Raw genomic sequence first — 21,088 nt, 5'->3', positions numbered from 1 at the left:
AAAGAACTTATCAGACTGGACCCTATCAGACACACAAAAAGCGGTACTAATGAAAGGATTAAATTTCAATTACCGAGACGCTGACATGAAGGATTTCCTAGCGGCATTAGCAACCACATTGAAGGACAACAAACTCACTGAAGAAACACAACAAACGATCAGACAGACAGTTGCACCTACTCTGAGTCGAAAGAGGGAAGGAAACAAACTGAACACACAAGAAAAGAAAGCCCTAGAAAACCTCAAAAAAGACAAAAACATCATTACATTATCTGTACACAAAGGTCGGCTCGCAGTCATCCTGAACAGAAGGGGCTACATAGAGAAAGCCAATGCACTACTCACAGACGCCAATACCTACCAACAGGTGGCGCTAGACCCGAGTCAAGAGTGTAGTGCTGGAAAAGCACAGCAGGTCAGGCAGCATCCAAAGAAGGAGAGTCGCCGGTTCAAGCAAAAGCCCCTCATCGTGAATGAGGCCCGAGAGAAATACTTCTGAAAAAGGAAGTGGAACAAGTTTCCACCACATGATATTATATGAAGTAACAATATAAAAACAAAGTGTTGGAGAAATTTGGCAGGTCAGGCAGCATCTATAGGGAGAGTTAGTGAAAGTATAGCAGTTAAGCTTAGCCTGGGTTTGATGCATTGCAGTTCTCCATACTTACAGAACAATTTTGATGCCAACATCAGTTAATTTGTTTGAAAAACTGTAGAGTTTTGCTATCCATTAATAATGATTCAGTTTGATTCTCAGAACTGCACATACTTGTTTGGTGATTATATCCTGCCAAATTTATTTGTAAAATTTGCCTTCTTGCATGATTTTAAGAAACTCTCAAGACATCACCCCCAGTTTTTCTGATGGAGTTAAGGAACTGCATATTTCTTGCAGCGTAAAGGCTAGCTTCGATGGAAACCAAGCACACAATGTTAGACAAGCAAGTTCTCACGAAAGGGTGAATTTTATATGACCGATGGTATTGAAATTGTAGCCAAGGGATGTGAATATTATTTGAGAGCTGCAGAAGATGATGACACCTCAATGTAAGTCCCAATTTTGGATGTGTCACTCCTATAACAGCATAGTGAACAGAAATAAGTTCTTGATTGCAAATACATGAAAATACATATAGCTAACATTGACAGATTGGACCTACCAATTGACTCAACTTTAGCTTGCTGTCTCTCCGTGGATGCTGTTTGACTCGCTGTGATATCCAGCATTTGTTGTTTTCAGTTGAAATTTAGCCATTCGGTGACAAAGGAGTTACAGACAGCCTGTGACAAAGACTAATGAAAAGTCTGAAACAATAACTTTGAGTAATACTTAACTTTGCCAACTGGGGGCATTGCAAGTCTTAGTGTGAGCAGGAAGAGATTTTCTGGACAACTCTGTGGATCTGCTGCTGTTAACGTTGGGCCAGGAACCAATGAAAGAGAGAGAGAAGCACCAGTTATTAGCAAAGGAAAACAGTAGGTTACTTCTAGGCAGGGCCTAAGTTGTCAAGTCAATCCTGTGTATTCACATGCCAGAGAGAAAAATGGATCAATATAAAACCAAAAGGACTGAGAATTAGATGAGCATCTTGGTTGTTTTTTGTTTGTTTAAAAATTGATGAAAATTATTGCAATCCGCGTGTTGCAATGGCCTTCTGATGATCAGATGACTGCGGAAGTACTTGTGAAGGAGAAGATTGACCTACCAATTGGCTGCACATTAGTGGTAGCGTAACAAGTAAATTCCCAAAGAATCCTCTGAAAACCTGGCAGCAACACACCAAGCAATTTAATGACTGAAACATTACCACCAAGGTGATGCTGTTATTCTCAGCTCTTGCTCACATCTCAGCGTTGCACCAGCCAAGTGGAACTACAGCACTGCACAGGAGCATGCCAAATTTTGATACAAGTGAAGTTTGTTGCACCTGTTTGTGTTCTATTGCTAAACCTCTTTTATGGGTTAATATGTGGGCCTTCTATAGCCTTGAGATCGTTAGAGGATATGGGTAGGAGTCTGGAGGAGGGTGAAAAGCTGTACATTGCAATTTTACTTTGAACGTTCCTCTGGCTTTGTTCATTCATGTCATGGTACTAGTTCAGTTGGAATGACTCATCCTACTGTTTTTTTTTCAGCAATCAATATTAATAAAATTCCATGAGTCAGTCTCCCTTTTCCTCCTTTTACAGCATTGGGATTTGCAAAAGAACTTCTATATTGAAAAGGAAGAAAATAATTGTACCTATATGGGTGAAATTTTTAACTCCTTGGAAATTAGCAAGTACAAGTTTAAAGTCAGTTTCTTTGGGGAAAGCTAAAAATACCAGAAAGACTTCTGGTTAATGAGTTATGGTTTAATATTTAAAGCAGTTGCAAAATGGAGCTATCCCAGTCTTTAAGAAATAAAGAAATTTTTGTTCATACGAAAGAGGAAGCAACTAGTGCTCAGACTAAACCAGTAGTACTATTTATGCGAATAAGATTCGAGCATAAACATCTGAGGTTTTTGTATATTTAACCTAAACTTTCAAGACTGCTCAAGTTAGAAATTGATGGTGATTCTTTATTACCTTTATCTGCTGTTGTAGGTAAATCACCGCAAGTTACCTCTAATTTGGCAACTTATTAAGAAATCTCGCAATCAAGTACTAAAACAATGGTTTAAACTTTATTGCATGTAGCAGCCAAAATAAGACCCCTCGAGTAAGCAAGTTAAGTCTCACAACCCAACCAGGCTATTAACCGATTAATGGTGGAATTCAGCTATGATTCCAAACAAAGTGTCTGTCTCTGGAAATGTCCAGTGTTTGATCCTTGTACAGCGTTGTTCTTCAAAGTTCTGCTAATAAAAAATTCTGGAGTTGAATTCTTATACAGGTTTTTTTTTGTCCCTTAGATTTTTAGATTCCCTCATCCAAAATATTGATTACTCTTTTGGAGTCCTTGAGTCGGCAGCAGCTTCCTTTTCAGAAGTAACTTCTTTGTTCCTTGTTACAGTCAGCCTTAACGGTCTGTTTGAAGTTGCAACTTTCCTGTGATTAATTCCTTAAATTCTTCTGCAGGGCAATCATTTGTCCTTATGGCATAAAGCAGCCAGTTATTAGCCCGAAATCAAAACAGTTAATGTAGCTTTGATGACTCTTTCCCCCAGACATGGCTAATTGCTTTCAATTTGTATATAGGTTTGTCCTTGTCAAAGTACAACAGAATCCCTACAGTGTGGAAGCAGGCCAGCCCATCGACTTCACCCTGACCCACCCTATCCCTATAACTCTGCATTTCCTATGGCTAACACACCTAAACTGCACATCTTTGTACTGTGGGTGGAAATCCGAGCACTCAGAGAAAACCCACACGGACACAGGGTGATTGTGCAAACTCCACACATACAGTCACCTGAGGGTGGAACCGAACCCACAGTGAAGCATCCGTGCTAACTACTGAGCCACTATGCTGCCCGATACCCTTTAAAAGTTTATTCTAGACAAAATTATTGCTGATTCTTTCAATCCATGAACAGTTATAAAAGTTTTGAAGTTTACAGTACCAAACTACCTTATGAATTTTGGAGGATGGAGAAGAAACAAGTGAAGTAAAACTATTTCGTCACCAAGAAATCACTTCCAGCACATTCTTCATCTATTGATGGAACTTGGAGCAAATGGCTGTGGAGTTAGCTTTTGGCTCAAGTCACATGACTTGAGAATTTATTATAAGGTTAGTAGAACACTGAGGATATTTTGTGACAATCGTGCTATCCCTTTAGCTCTTTTATTTTATTGCAGGCTTGCAGGCTTGAAGGGTGAAAGGCCAGTAACTCCCTAAGTTTGAAATCTAGGTACCTTTTAATTGCAGTGCTCACCAGATATTTTAATATTTCCTTTCCACAAAATAATTGTGATTCCAAAATTTCATTCATGAAAGCAATATTATATGTCAAAAGAAACTGAAAAATGTATGGCTAGGCAATCTTATATTGAAAGATATATCAGTGATATTGTCAGTCCTTCAAAACTAATTCTAAGAAAAGTGCGGGAGGAGACCTTCCTGTAATAAATAAGGTTCTTAGGAAACTTGACATGATAGATGTGGAACGTTTTGTTTTTCCCTGGTGGAAGAGCCTAACACCAGAGAGCGTAACCTCAGATTAAAATGTTACCCATTTAAGTCAGGTATGAGGAGGAATTTCTTCTCCCATGGAGTTGTGAATTTGTGCAATTCTTCACTGCAGACTATTGTAGAGACTAAGCCATACAAATTTTTAATCGGGAAGGAAATGATGGTTTATGGGACAAGGCAGGGAAGTGTTTAGGATTATCACATCAGCCCAGGTGACATTGAATAGCAGAACAAACTTGATGGGCTGAATTGCCTTCTGCTCCTCTGTTTTATGTCCTTATATCATTCTAAAGTATATAAAAGTCAATATGCACAGTACAAACATATGAGATTAGTGTATTTGTCTGTTTCCAGTTGAGTGTAAAATCCCTCAAACTCTGGTTAGAAATGGATTTTCTTCAGAGGAAAATATTTCATGAACAGATATAGGGAGAAAAGTGAGAGAACTGACCTGAACACTATTTCATGTCAAGGTTCTTTATTGCCTTTCCTCAGAAGGTAAGGTTCAATATAAAAGCTGTTCATATCACTGCACCGTCACTATGTCAACGTAATGGTTTTTAGGCATGGGCTTTGTGCCTGAAGATGTTTTCACTAATTTGCCTTCTGTCAAGTGCTGGACTAGGGAACATGACTAAGAACACCAGGGAATCTCAATAATAATATTAATTTCCTATTTAAAATTATGGAGACTTGATACTATAATTGTGGGAGGGCACTGGATCACTCTTATGCCTTTTGAATTTTTGATTTCAGCCCTGCTGCTTTATAAAAGTCCAGATGGTTCTCAACATGTAGCAATGAAAGCTGGATGAAAAGCTATCAGTGGTCCAAGCTTGTGAGCGTTGTTAGCTGTTGACTTTAGTGGAAATTTACTGGCATTACTTGACTGGAGGGCCCAGACAGACCATAGCATTGGGGAAAAAACTAACTGGACAATAGCATAGCAGTAATATCATTAGACTAGTAATCCAGGGCCCAGGTTTATGCTTCAAAAGCATAGATACAAATCTCTCCATGGCAGCTGGTAAACTTTAAATTGGTATGATACAATCTGGAGTATAAAGCTAATCTCAGTAAGGGTAACTATGAAACTATCATCAATTGTTGTAAAAATCCATCTGGTTTGTTAACATCTGAGGAAAGAGATCTGCCATTCTTCTTTAGTCTGGCCTACATGTGACTTCAGACCTACAGCATTGCGTTTGACTCAAAACTGCTATATGCAATGAACTGGGAGGCCACTCAGTTCAAGACAAATTAGAAAAGGAGCAACAAATACTGGCCCTACCAGTGATGCCCCGATCCCATGAAATAACTTTAAAATTCAATCTTCCCCTTTCAATCGATCACATCATTATTTCCTTTTAAGATTTGCCTGCTTAATCAACTATAGAATTAACATAATGGACTCTTCTGGACCTAAAATCTTCACGTAACTGTTAACAATCTTTTTGCTTTCAATGTTTATTTCTGTGTTAACCATTCCAAGATTCAATAGAAAATGTGGTGGTATATAAAGATTGAATTTGTTTCCTGAGCCAAGTACAGGGTCACTCCATATCACACAACTCTGCTTATTTAAACAATAATCAATTACTTTCAAATCAGCATGTTTTAAGCTGTATTGATGTTAGCTGTATATCTGTTGGAAACCTCACAAAACAGCAATAGGATCCGAACAAATATTTGTACTAAAACTATTTTGTTTTAGTTAAGTATTTACTGTAAACTGCCTGCATGTAGCATTACAAATACTTCATTGTAAAAATTAACAAAGCGGAAATTTGAGGTTCATTGTTATCCCTATCCAGTTCAACCCTTCGATTGAAGTTTTACCATTGCTTCTAATCTTGCCATTTTATATGAATGCGTTTTTAAAAACTATTTAGCTGCGATTGTCTGTGGACTATTAAAAACCCTGGAAATTGAAGTTGCTATACTGGATTGCCAGTGACTGCTGAGCGAACTTGATTCTGCCGGTTATGCATAGAACAGCCAAAACTTTGGACATTGGATATTGTCTTCTGCACAATGGACAGATGAAGGCTAGCATCTGGATGCCACTAGACATGTCTGCCAGGAGCAATACTTGAATTTAGATAATATGTGTGTTTTTAGTGGTACAGTGCCCAGCCAGCCACCTACACACCCACCCTTGGCCTCAGTCAAATTATAGAGTGAAGCTGTATGCAAAGTCAATGCCTCTTCCACCACCATTTGTAAATAAATAATTCTGGGGCTATTGAGATTGTTAAAAGGCTCAGATTGAGTCTGATGGCCCTCATGGTGGGAAAATGCAACGTTGATTATTTTGAAAGGAAGAACAAAAGAACATAGTATTATTTTATTGAGAAAAAAAATGGAAGAAAGCTGTGACTCATAGGGACTTGGATGTACTTGTGCATTAAACACAGAAAACTAGAATACAGCTGCAGCAGATAATCAGGAAGGCTAATGGAATCTTGGCCCTTATTTCAAGAGACTTAGAGTATAAGAGTAAGGAAGTCTTACTGCAACTGTATGAGGTGTACAGGTGCACGTATGGAAGGGCATTGTTTCATTGGAGGCAATTCAGAGACAGTTCACTAGGATGGTCTCTGGTAAGGAAAAATTGTCTTATGAGCAAAGGCTAAACAGGTTGGAATTGTGCTCATTGGAATTTAGAAGACTGAGAGGTGGTCTCACTGAAACATAAAGGATTCTTATGGGGCTTGACAGGCTAAATGCTCACAGGATATTTCATCCCTTGGGAGAGTGTAGGACCAGAGGATATAGACTCAGCATAAAAGGGCACCAGTTTAAGACTGCGAAGAGGAGGAATTTCTTCCCTCAGACTGTTAAGAGTCGTTGGAACTCCATGTCACAAAGACCCATGAAGGCAGAGTTCTTGTATATATTTAAAGCTGAGATAAATAGATTCCTGATCAGTAAGGGAACGAGGGTTACTGGAAAAGGCAGAGAAGTGGACGTGAGGAATGTTGGATCAGCTGTTATCCTATTGAATGGCACAGTAGGTTCGAAGGGCTGAATGGCCCACTGTTCTTATTCCTTACGGTTTTATGGTTGGAAGCTACGTAGTCAGCAGTGTCACTCTGTTCTAGCAGCTTCCCATCATCTGAACGTACAGAGTGTCTCCTATGCCCCTTCCCACCAGTCTGCAGCTATCTTTTTCATTCTGTGATGACTCAGGGTATTATCTTGACTTGTTAATGTGCGCAATCCTTCATAATAGTGGAGAGTCAGCAGTGGGATAGAATGTTCACTCGCTCCTCAATATTTGCTAGGAATAGAGGTACAGGTGAACAGCAGATAACAAGGTGGAGACCACTAATACCCTCTCCTGTGCAGAGATTACCAAGACTGACCACTTGTGGAACTGGACTAGACCATGAGATGCAGATGCTTGCACCCAGATGTCATAAAAGATAATGGGTGTATTCCTACACCCACTTGCACACTGAGGATTACCATATATGCATTCCTGCTCTTTTGGAGACATTTCAAATCAGCTGAGGGCCTGGGTCCAATCTTGAGAGTACCTGGACCCACAGGTAGCAAATAAAGAAGACTGAGTGTAATATATTGTGCTGTCGTTGTTAATGGTGAAAGTGATCAACTCAATGATTCTAAATAAAATACCAGTAACCACCAACATTTGAAAGCAGCAAACTTTGTGGCACTTCATGCTCCTTCTGTCCTGTCTTGCTGGTTATGTAGGTGGAAGCTGGATGCATAAAATTTGAGGTATGTTGAGACTGTGGCAGCCACTGGAAGTTGCCTCAAATTTCCGATGTTGGCAAGGAGCTGTATTGTAGCCAGTAGAACTACTTTGGAATTTGCCATTCTAATTCTGCTATAACGTAGACTCCTACCAACTTGGTTTTCATTCAATCCCAGATTACTAGCATGATACACCCAGTGGCTAAGTACATTGATAGGGGTTTGAACAACAATGTTGTTTCCTCTCCTACTGTCTGTTCTTATGGTAAGAAGTGTATGTTTTCTTATCTTCTGAAGTGTAGATTCTAATCAGATTATTACAGCTATAAGCCTTTGTGGTTTTTGAAATGAAGAAGGTTATTTATTGTCTCATATTTAACCTGCATTAGCACAATGTTACCCACTCAGTCTCGTACATATACACATATACCTAAAGTTTGGTTGCAGGTAAAGACAAAGGTATACTGCTACAGGTTGTAGTTATTTCAGTCTCCAATTTACAATGTCCTGCCTCCCATGTGGCAACCTGTGGTTTCTTGGATGATTTTGATAACTTAAAGTTGAAGTAAAGGTTTTGTAAGTTGGAGAGTAACAGGTAACTAGGTTTATTCAATTGACTAGCTGGTAGGTTGGTTATCATGTGAACTTCAAACTGAAATAAGTTATATACTCTGGCAACCTGATGTCTTTTTGCTTTTTCTGAATTTGTTTGCTGGAAAAGCTCAACAGGTCTAGCAGCATCTGTGGAGACAAATCGGAATTAATGTTTTGGGTCCAGTGACCCTTCCTCAGAACTCTTAAGTTGTTATCTGATTTAAATGCGTCATTCCAAAACAAAGATACTGACTGTCTCAAATCTTCAGGGGTGTTCAGCTACAATTCAGAATGTGTAATCAACATAAGCACTCTACCTTACTTGGGAAAAGGACTAAAAATTGTTTAAAATCGCATGATGAGGAAGCCATGGGTTCAGGAACTGAATCATATTAGTTTGGAATATTCTTTTATTCCCTTTTAAGGGAGGGACATTTTCTAATCCAGAAAAGAAGTCACGTGACCCTTCAGCGATCTTTCCCAACATTTTTGTGTCCAGTTTTATAATAAGTAATTAGTTTGAAGTTCAGAATAACACATACTGAGGATAACACCTTTGCTGATTGACATTGTGACCCAATCTTCCTGCTTCTTGTCATCTTCCATAAGTCCTGACTGCTACCCTCATTATATTGTACATAAACACCCTTGTGTTCCAAATAACTGTTTCCTTTATTTGTCTTGATCTAGCTAAATTGATCAGAGTTTCTATTCTATCTGAATTTGTTCTGTTCCTGAGACATATATAATGACTGACAATTCACTGTCACTTAATATACTTAAGAAATGCCAGTATCCATGTGTTCACATTGTGCGCTATAGCTGCCGCTGCCAATCATATGGGTCAGACCTATTAATATATGTAAAGTACACATTGCTCTCTCTCCAATACTGTCTGCATAATGTTGTGCAATGGCAATGATTTCTCATCTTTCTCGAGTGCAGCTGGCATAGCAATGTGTTATATAATGAATATCTCCACATGTAATAGGATGATGATTGGTGTTGACCTATTATCATGACCAGAGATAAATATTACAGTTAAACTGAGTTATCCAGACAGTTCGTTGCACACCAGAATGCAACCTTACATATTAAAGACTCGCAATAAAATCGCAGTCTTATTATCTTTAGACAATGTTTTTTCCAAATCATCAATTTCCTGTTGAGAAGGGTCAGAAGAATGGGCCCTAAATATAGGGATGAGCCTTGTTTAGCCAACAGCAATTAATTGAGGTGAGCATGAATACCCTATTCTAAGTTTTGTAATAAATATCAATAATCATTTATTGAAGTAGGTTTTCTATTTTTAATTGTGTGTAAACTCAGGAGAAGGTTAAAAATCACACCAGGTAACAGTCCAACAGGTTTATTTGGAAGCACTAACTTTCGGAGCACTGCTCCTTCATTAGGTGGTTGTGCTACCAGTTGAAGGAGCAGCACCTGAAAGTTAGTGCTTCCAAATAAACCTGTTGGACTATAACCTGGTGTTGTGTGATTTAATTTGTACACCCCAGTTCAACACCAGCTCCTCCAAATCATCAATATCAGGAGATGCATTCTTGAACCAAGGTTTTTGATACCAACTTTTTGTTTATTCTTTCATGGGTGTGTGTCACTAGCAAGGCCATCATTTGACACCTGTCCCTAATTACCTCTGAAATGAGTAGCTTGCTGGAACAGTTGAAACAGTGTTTAAGAACCAGCCACTTTGTCCAGGTAAGTATGGTAGATTTCCTTTCTTCCTTAAAGGGTATTAATGAACTCTGTAGGTTTTTGATAACAGCAATCGATAGTTGTTTCTTGTTTACCATTGGTGAGACTGATATTTTTTTAAATTCTGACTTTATCAATTTATTTCAAATTCCACCAGGTGCAAAGGTGGCATTTAAATTTGTGTTCCCAAGGTATTACCCTGGGCCTCTGGATTATGGTCTCCTCCATGATTATAAACTAAACAAAACAGAATAGAAAGAAATGTAAGAACCAAAAGGAGCTGGATGATCCAACTCTGTCTCCTCTAGAGGTCCCCAGCATCACAGGTACCAGTCTATTGGCAATTCGATACACCTCGTTTGATATCAAGAATCTGCTGAAGAGAATCCAGAACTATGCATGCCCTTAGCCAAGCTTTGTGCTGCAATTATAATATTGGAATCCAGTAATGTGGAAAATTGACAAGGTATGTGCTGTCCACAAAAAGCAGGACAAATCCAACCTGATTTGTCTATTCTCAGACATCAGTAAAGTGCTGTAAGGTATCATAGACAGTGCTATCAAGTGACATTAATTCAACAGTATCCTGCTAACTGTTGCTCATTTGGCTTCCACCAGGCCCACTCAGACCCTAATCACATTACAGACATGGTCCAAGCATGGACAAAATAACTGAACTCAAGGGGAAGTGTGGGTGGCTACCTTTGACATCAAGGAATCCTCAAAGCTGGAGTCTGTGGGATCGAGGGAGAATCTGGCTACCATTTGGAATCATACCAAGCACAAAGGATGCTGGTTGTTTTTGTTATAAGTCAATCAATTCAGTACTAGGACATTGCTATATTACTCAGGTAATGTGCAGTGTCATCTTCAGCAGCTTCATCAGTTACGTTCCCTCAATCATAAGGTAGGAGGTCAAGATGTTCACTGATGATTAGTTTGGAACATGGTGCATTCATGATTCTCCAGATATTAAAGCAATTTGTGTTCATATGCATCAAGACCTAGATAATATTTGGGTTTGGACTGATAAATGGCACGTAATATGCACACCACACAAGTGCCAGGCAATGACCATCTCTTACAAAAGAGAATCTAACACATTACCATTGCTAAATCCCCTACGATCCACATCCTGGGAGCTACTATTGACAAGAAATTGAGCTGGATTAGTATTTTAAATACTGTACTATAAGAGCAGTTAAGAGACTGTGAATATTGTGGTGAGTAACTCACCTGATTGCTCAAAACCATCCACAAGGCACAAGTCAAGTGTGTGATGGAATGCCTGGATGTATGTAGCCCCAACATCGCTTATTCAGAACAAAGCTGCACACTAGATTGGCACCCATCTAAAACCTTCACTATTCAATCCCTCCACCATTGATGCACCGTGGTACCAGTGTTTACCATCTGCAAAATGAACTTTAACTACTCACCAAATTGCCTTAGATTGCACTCTCCAAACCCATACCCTCTCCCATAGAGGCATACATGGGAACACGACATCCTGCAAGTTCCCTTCCAAGCCACATACCATACAGAAGTGAAAATATGTCGCTGTTCCTTTAGTGTCACTGGGTCAAACTCCTGGAACTCCCTCCCCAACAACATTGTGGGTGAACTTGCACTACATGGACTGTAGTGGCTTGAAAAGGCAACTCATCACCACCTTCTTGATGATGATTATGGGGTGGGTATTAATGCTTGCCCAGTCAGTGATAGCCATGTTTTAAAAATGTGTTTAAACACTTTTTTTGTAGATTGTGTTGGAGTTTGTTGAAGGAAGATGACCCTAGTATGAATGGACTGACTGACATTAAGTGGATTCTCATATTATCTTGATTTTCAGTCTTTCCAAATAAAATGGTAATTAGTTTTAGTTTCTTAAAAACACAGTTAAATATTGAAATGTGGGTGACATGAACAGTTTTGTTGTGTCATGTTCTGTCTTTTCACTTTGCTTTTACACTTATGGGATTTGTCACCATGCTAAGGAGAGCTTGCTGACTGCTCATGTTAAAGTCGATGATCATTATAGGGAAACTTAATTATTGACATAACTCAGTGACATTATATTGTTATTCCCAGTTTAAATGTGGTTAGGTTTGCCGAAGGCAGAGAAGTTTCAATTCTCAGTATCTCTCCATGGCAAACTTGTTTTTTATACTCTCAAAGTTATGCTTAATTGCAGAATTTGTAATGGTTTTTGTAGCTTTCTGTGAAAATTTCCCACTCTGAAGTCACACAGGAGACAGGTTCTGTAACATCCTCCTGAGTGATGTACTGTCACCTGCCAAATGTGTTCCTGAGACCCTCTCCTAATACAGTTCACAAACTGCTCTGTATCAAAGTCACAGATGACATCCTTTGTGACAATGATGAAAATAAGCTATCCCTCCTCAGCCTTCTTGATTTGTCCGCAGGCTTTGACACTGTTGACTGCACCATCCTCAATCACATTATCCCTGATATCCAGTTGGGTGAGAGTGCCTTCACCTGGTTCCACTCTGTTTATGATCATAAAAATATACATCTCCGAAACATACCCTTCAGTCCAACTTATCCATGCCAACCAGATAATCTAAATTAAACTAGATCCATTGGCCAGTATTTGCCCCTTATTTGTCTAAACCCTTCCTGTTTATATACCCATCCAAATGCCTTTTAAATGTTGTAATTGTACCAGCCTCCACCACTTTATCTGGCAGCTCATGCCATACATGTGCAACCTTCTGTGTGGAAAAAGTTGGCCCTTAGGTCCCTTTTAAATCTTTCCCCTCTCACATATACCCCCTTGTTCTGGACTCTCCCACCCTGGGCAAAAAGGGCAGGCAGTGACTTCTCTGCTGCTCCCACACTGCAACTCTTATTTACTTTCTCTGAGAGTCTAACCTACATCATCTGAAAACGCAGCCTCTGTTTACACATGTACTCTCACAACACTAGGCTGTTTCCAACCGTCACCCCTTTTGATTTTTTCACTAACTTGCCAGAATGATTGACAAAAGATTTTCACCAGTTAAATATTGGGAAGACCAAAATGATTGCATTCAGATCTCTCCATGCTGAGTGGCCACATAGCAACCAGAAGGTTCCCAAAGAATCAGTCTGGTTGCTTAAGTTAACAGTGCATGCAAAGCTACACAAGAAAATATTAAAAGGGATCATGTATTTACATCAAGCACCTGTGCGACTCTCAGTAAGCTTAGAGAGAACATTATTTCTGACCTCAAATTCTAGTCCCCCTGTGTTCCCGTTCATTATGTTTCTTGTGTGGATCCCTCTTTGTTGTGCCTGAACCCTCAGAGCAGCACATCTCAGGGGGAGCTTTGCTGGTCTCTAGCTGCCAAGCACCACCTCATTCTGTCAGAAGGCTGTGGCAGGATCAGGTTATTTGTCACGCTGTATCATATTTATCCCAGAAAGGAGCTTCTAGCTGCATATCATCACTAAGGTCACCTATATATCCACTTCTCCAACAACACTCTGCCTCATGTCATCTGGTACTGAAACCTTCAGCTGTTTTGTCATTTCTAGACTTGACTGTTCCAGTACATGCCTGGTGAGCATCCCGCATTCTACATTCTGTAGACTGGAGGTTGTCCAAAACTCTGCATTCATGTCTTAACTTGAACCAAGTCCTGTTTATACAGCATCTCTGTGCCTGCTGACTTGATTAGGTCTCAGTTAAGCAGCTTTAAAATAATCATCCTTTTATTCAAATTCCTCCATGATCTAGTACTTCCCTTTTTTCTGTATTCTCCTCCAGCCCTAGAATCCTCCAGGACATCTGCACTCCCATTTTGGCCATTTGCCATCCTGGTTATAATCACTCCACCATTGCTGGCTATTGCTTCAACTGGTGGATGCTAAGCTCTGGAATATCTTCCTTTAAAAACCCCTCTTTTCTCCTCTAAAACATTCCTTAAAACCTATCTGACCAGTTTTTTGGTCCTCTGACCTAGTATTTTCTCATGTGATTTACTATCAAGTTATGATTTGTCATGCTGGTAAGCACCTTGGGGATGTTTCAGTCTCTTAGAAATACTATACAAATACAGGTTGTTTTGTTGGTACTAATTTCCCACCTGGCAGGATGCCTGTATTTGTGGTGGGGAAGAATGAAACAGTCAAAGTGTATCAGAAAGTTGAAAAACCAGGAAATTAATTGGTATCGTCAAAGTAATTATTGATCTAAATCTGTGTGGAAAGTATTAATTTTTATTTTAAACTATATGCATGAATTTGTAAAAGATGTTCTCAAGTTAAGATGATGTGGAAGGCAAACCCAACTCTAATTCTTATTAATTTGAAATTATGAACTCTGAAATAGGTTGCTGGTAATTCCCAACTGTAGAAGGAAGAGAAGGGGAGGTGTTAATGGAATTTTGGAAAAAAGGTTAAATGGTTTTAATTAGTTGGCTGATTTTACACAGACAAGAATGGTAAAGTTAAAACTTCCAATGCCTGAGACAATTATTTAACTATAATAAATAAGATCAACTCAAAATTAAATTAGTACGACATCTATAAATACGGGTAAAACATATTTGCCTGAAATAACAGTGAACTCTTAAGATTAATCTCTTTCAAAACTGTATCTACACAAGCATTCATTTAGATCTTAATTTTGCTTTGGAAAATGAGGGCGGATCTCTCATGCATTAAATTACATTGCCACAAATACCTGCCTATTTTTTTAAAAAAAAAACAAAAGAAGTTCTGGGAAAACTTCAGCAGGTACAATAGCATCTGTGGAAGGAGAAACAATTAATATTTCAAATAAGTGCACTTCAAACAGATCTTGACAATTTTAGAGACTTGATCAGATTTTTAGAGACAAACACTTTTCTATTAACTCAGCAGTTGTGAGCTAGAATGTCTTTTCTGAGAGAGTGATGGAGCACATACATTTGGATGTGAGCATAAGAAGTGTAGTTAGTAAGTTTGCTGATGACACCAAAATTGGAGGTGTGGTGGACAGCAAAGAAGGTTACCTCAGATTACAATGGGATCTTGATCAGATGGGCCAATGGGCTGAGAAGTGGCAGATGAAGTTTAATGTAGATAAATGTGGCATGCTGCATTTTCGGAAAGCAAGTCTTACCATTAAGTGTTGAAGTCCTGCTAAGGTCCTAGGGAGTGTTGCTGACCAGAGAGACCTTGGAATGCAGGTTCATAGCTCCTTGAAAGGATAGTGAAGAAGGCATTTGATATGCTTTCTTTTATTGGTCAGAGTACGGAGTACAGGAATTGGGAGGTCATGTTGCGGCTGTACAAGACATTGGTTCGGCCACTTTTGGAATATTGCTTGCAATTCTGGTCTCCTTCCAATCGGAAAGATGTTGTGAAACTTGAAAGGGTTCAGAAAAGATTTATAAGGATGTTGCCAGGGTTGGAGGATTTGAGTTGAATAGATTAGATTAGATTAGATTCCAAGGAGCAGGAGAATCGACGTTTTGGGCATAAGCCCTTCTGAAATGTCGATTCTCCAGCTCCTTGGCTGCTGCCTGACCTGCTGCGCTTTTCCAGCAACACATTTTTCAGCTCTGATCTCCAGCATCTGGAGTCCTCACTTTCTCCTTAGATTAGATTCCCTAAAGTGTGGAAACAGGCCCTTCGGCCCAACAAGTCCACACCGACCCTCCGAAGAGTAACCCACCCAGACTCATTTCCCTCTGACTAACGCACCTAACCTACGAGGCAATTTAGCATGGCCAGTTCACCTGACCTGCACATCTTTGGATTGTGGGAGGAAACCAGAACACCTGGAGGAAACCCATGCAGACACGGGGAGGATGTGCAAACTCCACACAGACAGTTGCCCGAGGCTGGAATCGAACCTGGGAACCTGGTGCTGTGAGGCAGCAGTGCTAACCAGCTGAGCCACTGTGCCGAATAGGCTAGGGCTGTCTTCCCTGGAGCGTCGGAGGCTGAGGGGTGACCTTAGAGGTTTTATAAAGTCATGAGGGGCCTGGATAGGATAAATAGACATAGTCTTTTCCCTGGGTGTGGGAGTCCAGAACTAGAAGGCATAGGTTTAGAGTGAGAGGGGAAAGATATGAAAGAGACCTAAGGGGCAACTTTTTCACGAGAGGGCGGTAAGTGTATGGAATGAGCTGCCAGAGGAAGTGGTGGAGGCTGGTACACTTGCAACATTTAAAAGGCATCTGGATGGTATATGAATAGGAAGGGTTTGGAGGGATATGGGCTGGGTGCTGGCAGGTAGGACTAGGTTGGATTGGGATATTTGGTCAATAGTTGCACGAAGGGTCTGTTTCCATGCTGTACATCTCTATGACTCTATGAATTGGATAAGCACCTAAGGAGAAGAAAATCATGCAGGACATGTAGGGAATAAGACTTATCCAATCTGCTCTTGTAACCAGCAATATGCCAATTGGCCTCCTGTTCTCTAACAATTTTCTGGTTCTATGATACTGTCTGGTTAATTCAAATGGCTTTGTAATAATATAGCATGTGATAAACGTAAGATTGCAGATGGCTGATATTCTTGAACTTTTTAGCTCCTTTATTTGAGTATCTTTTTCAGGAATGTTATTTTCTTCGACAACCCTTTGAACCCAGTTGCGATGGCTCATTGCACAACTTCTTCGATGTCACTCCTTTACTGGTGTGCAGATTTTAATTAATGCTTATTTCTCACAATTTGTTGCAGCTCAAACTGAAGTTGGAGGATTATGGTGTTGCTGCTGCCTCTGTGCCTGTGTGGACCAGCACTGGAGGCAAGCGACGGAGAAAAGAAGAAAGAAGCGGTGAATAAGTAGAAAATAATTCCTGCCTTCTATAGAATGAAGACAGCATGTTTGTCCAGCCTACCACCCAATGACAACAGTTTATAACAACAATCCTGAGTTTGACAGAAGTATAACCATGGATGTTTAGAACTTTGTGCAAAGCCATTTAGATGCACTTTATGTTTTAGACTACTTTGTTTCCTGTTTATACCTGCAGTATAGTACACATTGTGATGTGTAAATGCATGCTGTAAAGGGCTTGGAGAAAGGGAATATACATTTATAAAGGGCAAAAGGTTTAGTACTTTTGTCTGGGTTAATCTGTATTGCTCTGCAGCTGGTTCATTAAGAAAAATCAACACGTCAAATGAAAATGTCTTGCTACCGTTTTTGGGAGCAATGAAAAGAGCAGTTTAAGTATTGAAATATTCACTATTTGACAAGGTTTTGAATTGGTAGGTAAGCTGCAGGAAACACCCCAATTTATTGAGAGGTCTATGATGAAAAGTATTACCTCCTGGTACTGTTTTCTGACAGCCACAGTCACATCACTGTTAGAAATGATTTACATTAAGCAAATCAATCTGCAGATAGCTTCCCACCTGTTGGGCGTACCAACACATGCATTCCTTTCATTAATGGTATGCCAATGAACTTTTTGACACAGTTTTATTTTTTTGTCCACAGTATTCTATACCAAAAGAGCTTTGAGACAAAAATGAAAATACTATACATACAGACCTGGTCTTGTTCACGAGCAGATATAAGTGGATGCTACAGTTTCAAGGATAATTGTTATGTTTATGCGGTAGATGCAAATGTATTTCCATGGGTCACAGATAGAAGACTTGACGCATGATAACCAGAAAAGATTCTACAGCCAGCATTGTAAGATGGACCTTCTGCTGCAATATTGGATTGATAATTTGTATGGTAAAATACTGAAAAGAGGAGAGTAATGCATTCAATTTTTTTTGTGTTGATAATAAGACAGTATGTCTTATTAGCATCCTCTCTAACAGGATGGCCTGCTGTCCCACACTGGTGTACGAATGCATCTTGTATACATTTGCAGCTGCTGTTTTTCATGTTATTTCTTGATGAAGCCAGTGCACACATTGCAGACTGGCTGTTTTTGTGAATTATCAAAACACTGTAGTGGAACCAAAGCATTACTTGTTGTACTAAAGTAGCTGCCATTATTATTATCACAGTAAGACTCTGTGGAATTCTTTACCCTGTATCTTATTTCTTTGTAGTGGAAATAGACAATAGGTACTTGTGTTTCCTTCTCACACCTGAAATCAGTAAATCAAACAATGCAACAGTTTGATAAATCTACCTGATGGAATAAGTTCAGCTAGTACAATCATTTATTAAATCCAGTACTGGACCGGAATGAATTGGTGCTGAATAATTAGGGTTTTAAAAAAAATTATTATCTGTAGGTATCTGACATAATCTTGATTTATGTTTAGATCTGTTGTTACCCAAATTTGAATGTGGATATAAGAGAACAAAGCCAAGAGTTTTGTTCTTGTTCTGATTAATAGAGACATGAGAAAATACAAATGTGTTTTCCTGACAAATCAGCCAGTTTGCATTGAAACATCTCAACTCAGGTTGAAATTATGCAGTCTAGTATTTTTTTAATAGGTTAACACCAGATGGTTAAGAAATTTCTCAAAAATCAGACACATATTATTAAAATCTCTCAATAATATTCCAAAACGCTCCAAAGCAGTACATAGGCATTGTACCATATTTTGATAAAGCTTCCAATTTCCTTTTATGGTACAGCTATAAAAACAGCTTCTAAGACCAGCAATATCTGCTCATGAGGTAACAAAAGTGTGGAGAAGGGTTTTAGCCTCAATAGGCTGTGTTGTTCAGCACCATTCTCAGCAGAAGCTCAGATCAGTTTAGATAAGAGAAAGGGGCTAGGAATGATACTTGGAAATAGTACATTGCATCACTTTCAACAGCAAGGGTGGGACGTTGTAAGTGAAATGACATAAAATGGTCAGTGCTGCAACACAACGTATTCACACATTGATAACTACGCTGTACATATTATCCTGAAAGTAAAACAATATTTGAGCTTGGTTTTCGTGATGGCCCAGATTTTGCAATCCAAGGCAAACTAATGGTGTTCACAGTTCATCACACTTGCAGCTGCCAAAAGGTATTTAGTGAACTTTCACATCGCAACTGAATGGGCATCTGAAACAGCATCGTGCCCTCTATTGCAGATTTGATGCAGGTAAGCAACAATACATCTCAGTCAGAGTGAAGAATCCTCACTGAGACATGCAGAGTCTCAAACGGAGAGTAAGTCAGAATATTTAATTCAATGTAAACTCATGTTCAAAATGAAAAGGGGAAATAAAATAGTATTGAGAGTGATAGAAAGAAAAGGTTTTTTAAAAATTCTTTTTCAATCATTGAAAGCTAAAGGAATGAGACTCCACATTCAAAATTGTTAGCATTCAAGGTCTGAGAGGTTGTGTGGAAGTGATTAAAACTGGTTATGCCATGAAAAATTCATTTACCCTGAAATGGAGATTACCTAACCTTCTAAACTTACTGGGTATCTCAGGGGTAAATATCATATCTTCATGACTTTGCATGTATTCCAATGCCAAATTGCTGAGTGAGATGCTTTGGGAGAAGTGGGGGAAATTGGTCAGCACCTTGCTGATTTCTGGGTTTTTCTGTGCATGTGTGGATGCTGGAAGTTGCTGTCGGATTAATGGTGAGAGCTTGTAGCTTCACTGCTACTCCTGCCTTCAAATCTGAAATATTAACTTAGTTGCACATTGAAAGGTTAGACTGCTCATGAAAGGACATGTCATAGAGTCATAAAGATGTACAGCATGGAAACAGACCCTTCGGTCCAACCCGTCCATGCCGACCAGATATCCCAACCCAATCTAGTCCCACTGCCAGCACCCGGCCCATATCTCTCCAAACCCTTCCTATTCATATACCCATCCGAATGCCTCCCAAATGTTGCAATTGCACCAGCCTGCACCACATCCCCTAGCAGCTCATCCCATACACGCACCACCCCCTATGTGAAAAAGTTGTGCCAGAAGATGATGGCTGTTACATATTTTATATAAAATATTTATATTAATGGGGGTTACTTTACAGTTCATTGAATTGCTGCAAATAACCATGACAATCTTATAATTGAAACTGCTGCAAATACACTTGGTAATCTTATAACTGAAATTTATCAGAGAATCACAATACATATTCAAATTTTGGAGTAAGCATTTCTGTTGCATCTCATAAACAAAACGTCCTGAGTTCAAACCATAATTTGACTGTAGTAGAACTGAATTTTGCAACCACTATAATATGTAGTTCCTGCCTATTAAAATGTAATGGTAAAGTCCTGGGGAGTACTATACAGATCATTTTGCTTCTTATGTTTCTGCAAATTTAAAAATCTTTATGGCCTCATTTTAAAGGGGAGAGGGGATTACCTGAAAGCTCTAAAGCGAGAAGGACTCCCAGAGCATTCAGAGACATGAATCTATTGGAAGTGGACTATTCTGAATGTCTTCCTTGAGGCCCATTCAAACCAGATTTCATTACTGTAACATGGTGTAGATAACGGTATGAGGCTCCAAATCTAGTCAATAATCATGAATGGCTCCAGAGAAAAGCAAATCAAAAAGAGAGATGAGGCAACCCGACCCCAAACTACACACTTGGCTAAAGGATTGGGTGATGGACTAGAAACAAAGAGTGTTGGTCAAAAATAAATTTGATTTGGGAAAGCTTGGAAACACAGTATCATGGCTTAAGCTGTCTTTGCTTGTCTTGCATAGTTAATTGATTAGGCAACTATTGCTAACCATTTGCCAATATTTTAGATGGAAACTACATAATGAATGGTTAGGCCACTTTTAGAGTACTGTGGTCAGTTCTAGTTTCCATAGGATGGATATTGTGAAACTTGAAAAAGTTCAGTAAAGATTTACAAGAGTGCTGCCAGGGTTGGAGGGTTTGAGTTATAGGGAGAGGCTGAATAGGCTGGGGCTGTTTTCCCGAGTGTGTCAGAAGTTGAGGGGTGACCTTATAGAGGTTTACAAAATCATGAGGGCTATGGATAGTGTAAATAGACAAGGTCTTTTCCCAAGGGTTTGGGATTCCAAAGCTA

The 21,088-nt window shown here is 39.3% G+C and overlaps 1 protein-coding gene across 2 annotated transcripts in view; it reads left to right on the top strand.

Annotated features, from left to right (window-relative positions):
• Window positions 1–18,125, top strand: part of stk11 (serine/threonine kinase 11) — a 138,155-nt gene extending 120,030 nt beyond the window's left edge. For both annotated transcript variants that reach the window (XM_043721243.2, XM_043721242.2), the window contains one exon: window positions 16,836–18,125. In XM_043721243.2, coding sequence (XP_043577178.1) covers window positions 16,836–16,936 — 101 coding nt within the window. In that variant the 3' untranslated portion in view covers window positions 16,937–18,125. The remainder of the gene's footprint in view (window positions 1–16,835) is intronic.
• The last annotated feature ends 2,963 nt before the right edge of the window (window positions 18,126–21,088 follow it).

The sequence above is a fragment of the Chiloscyllium plagiosum genome, unplaced genomic scaffold, assembly GCF_037043375.1.
Source record: "Chiloscyllium plagiosum isolate Xiang-an unplaced genomic scaffold, Cpla_swu_hap1 HiC_scaffold_28, whole genome shotgun sequence".
NCBI classification, from domain to species: Eukaryota; Metazoa; Chordata; class Chondrichthyes; order Orectolobiformes; family Hemiscylliidae; genus Chiloscyllium; species Chiloscyllium plagiosum.
Note: the sequence above shows the minus strand (reverse complement) of the source record. Positions and strands in the feature narration are given on the sequence as shown.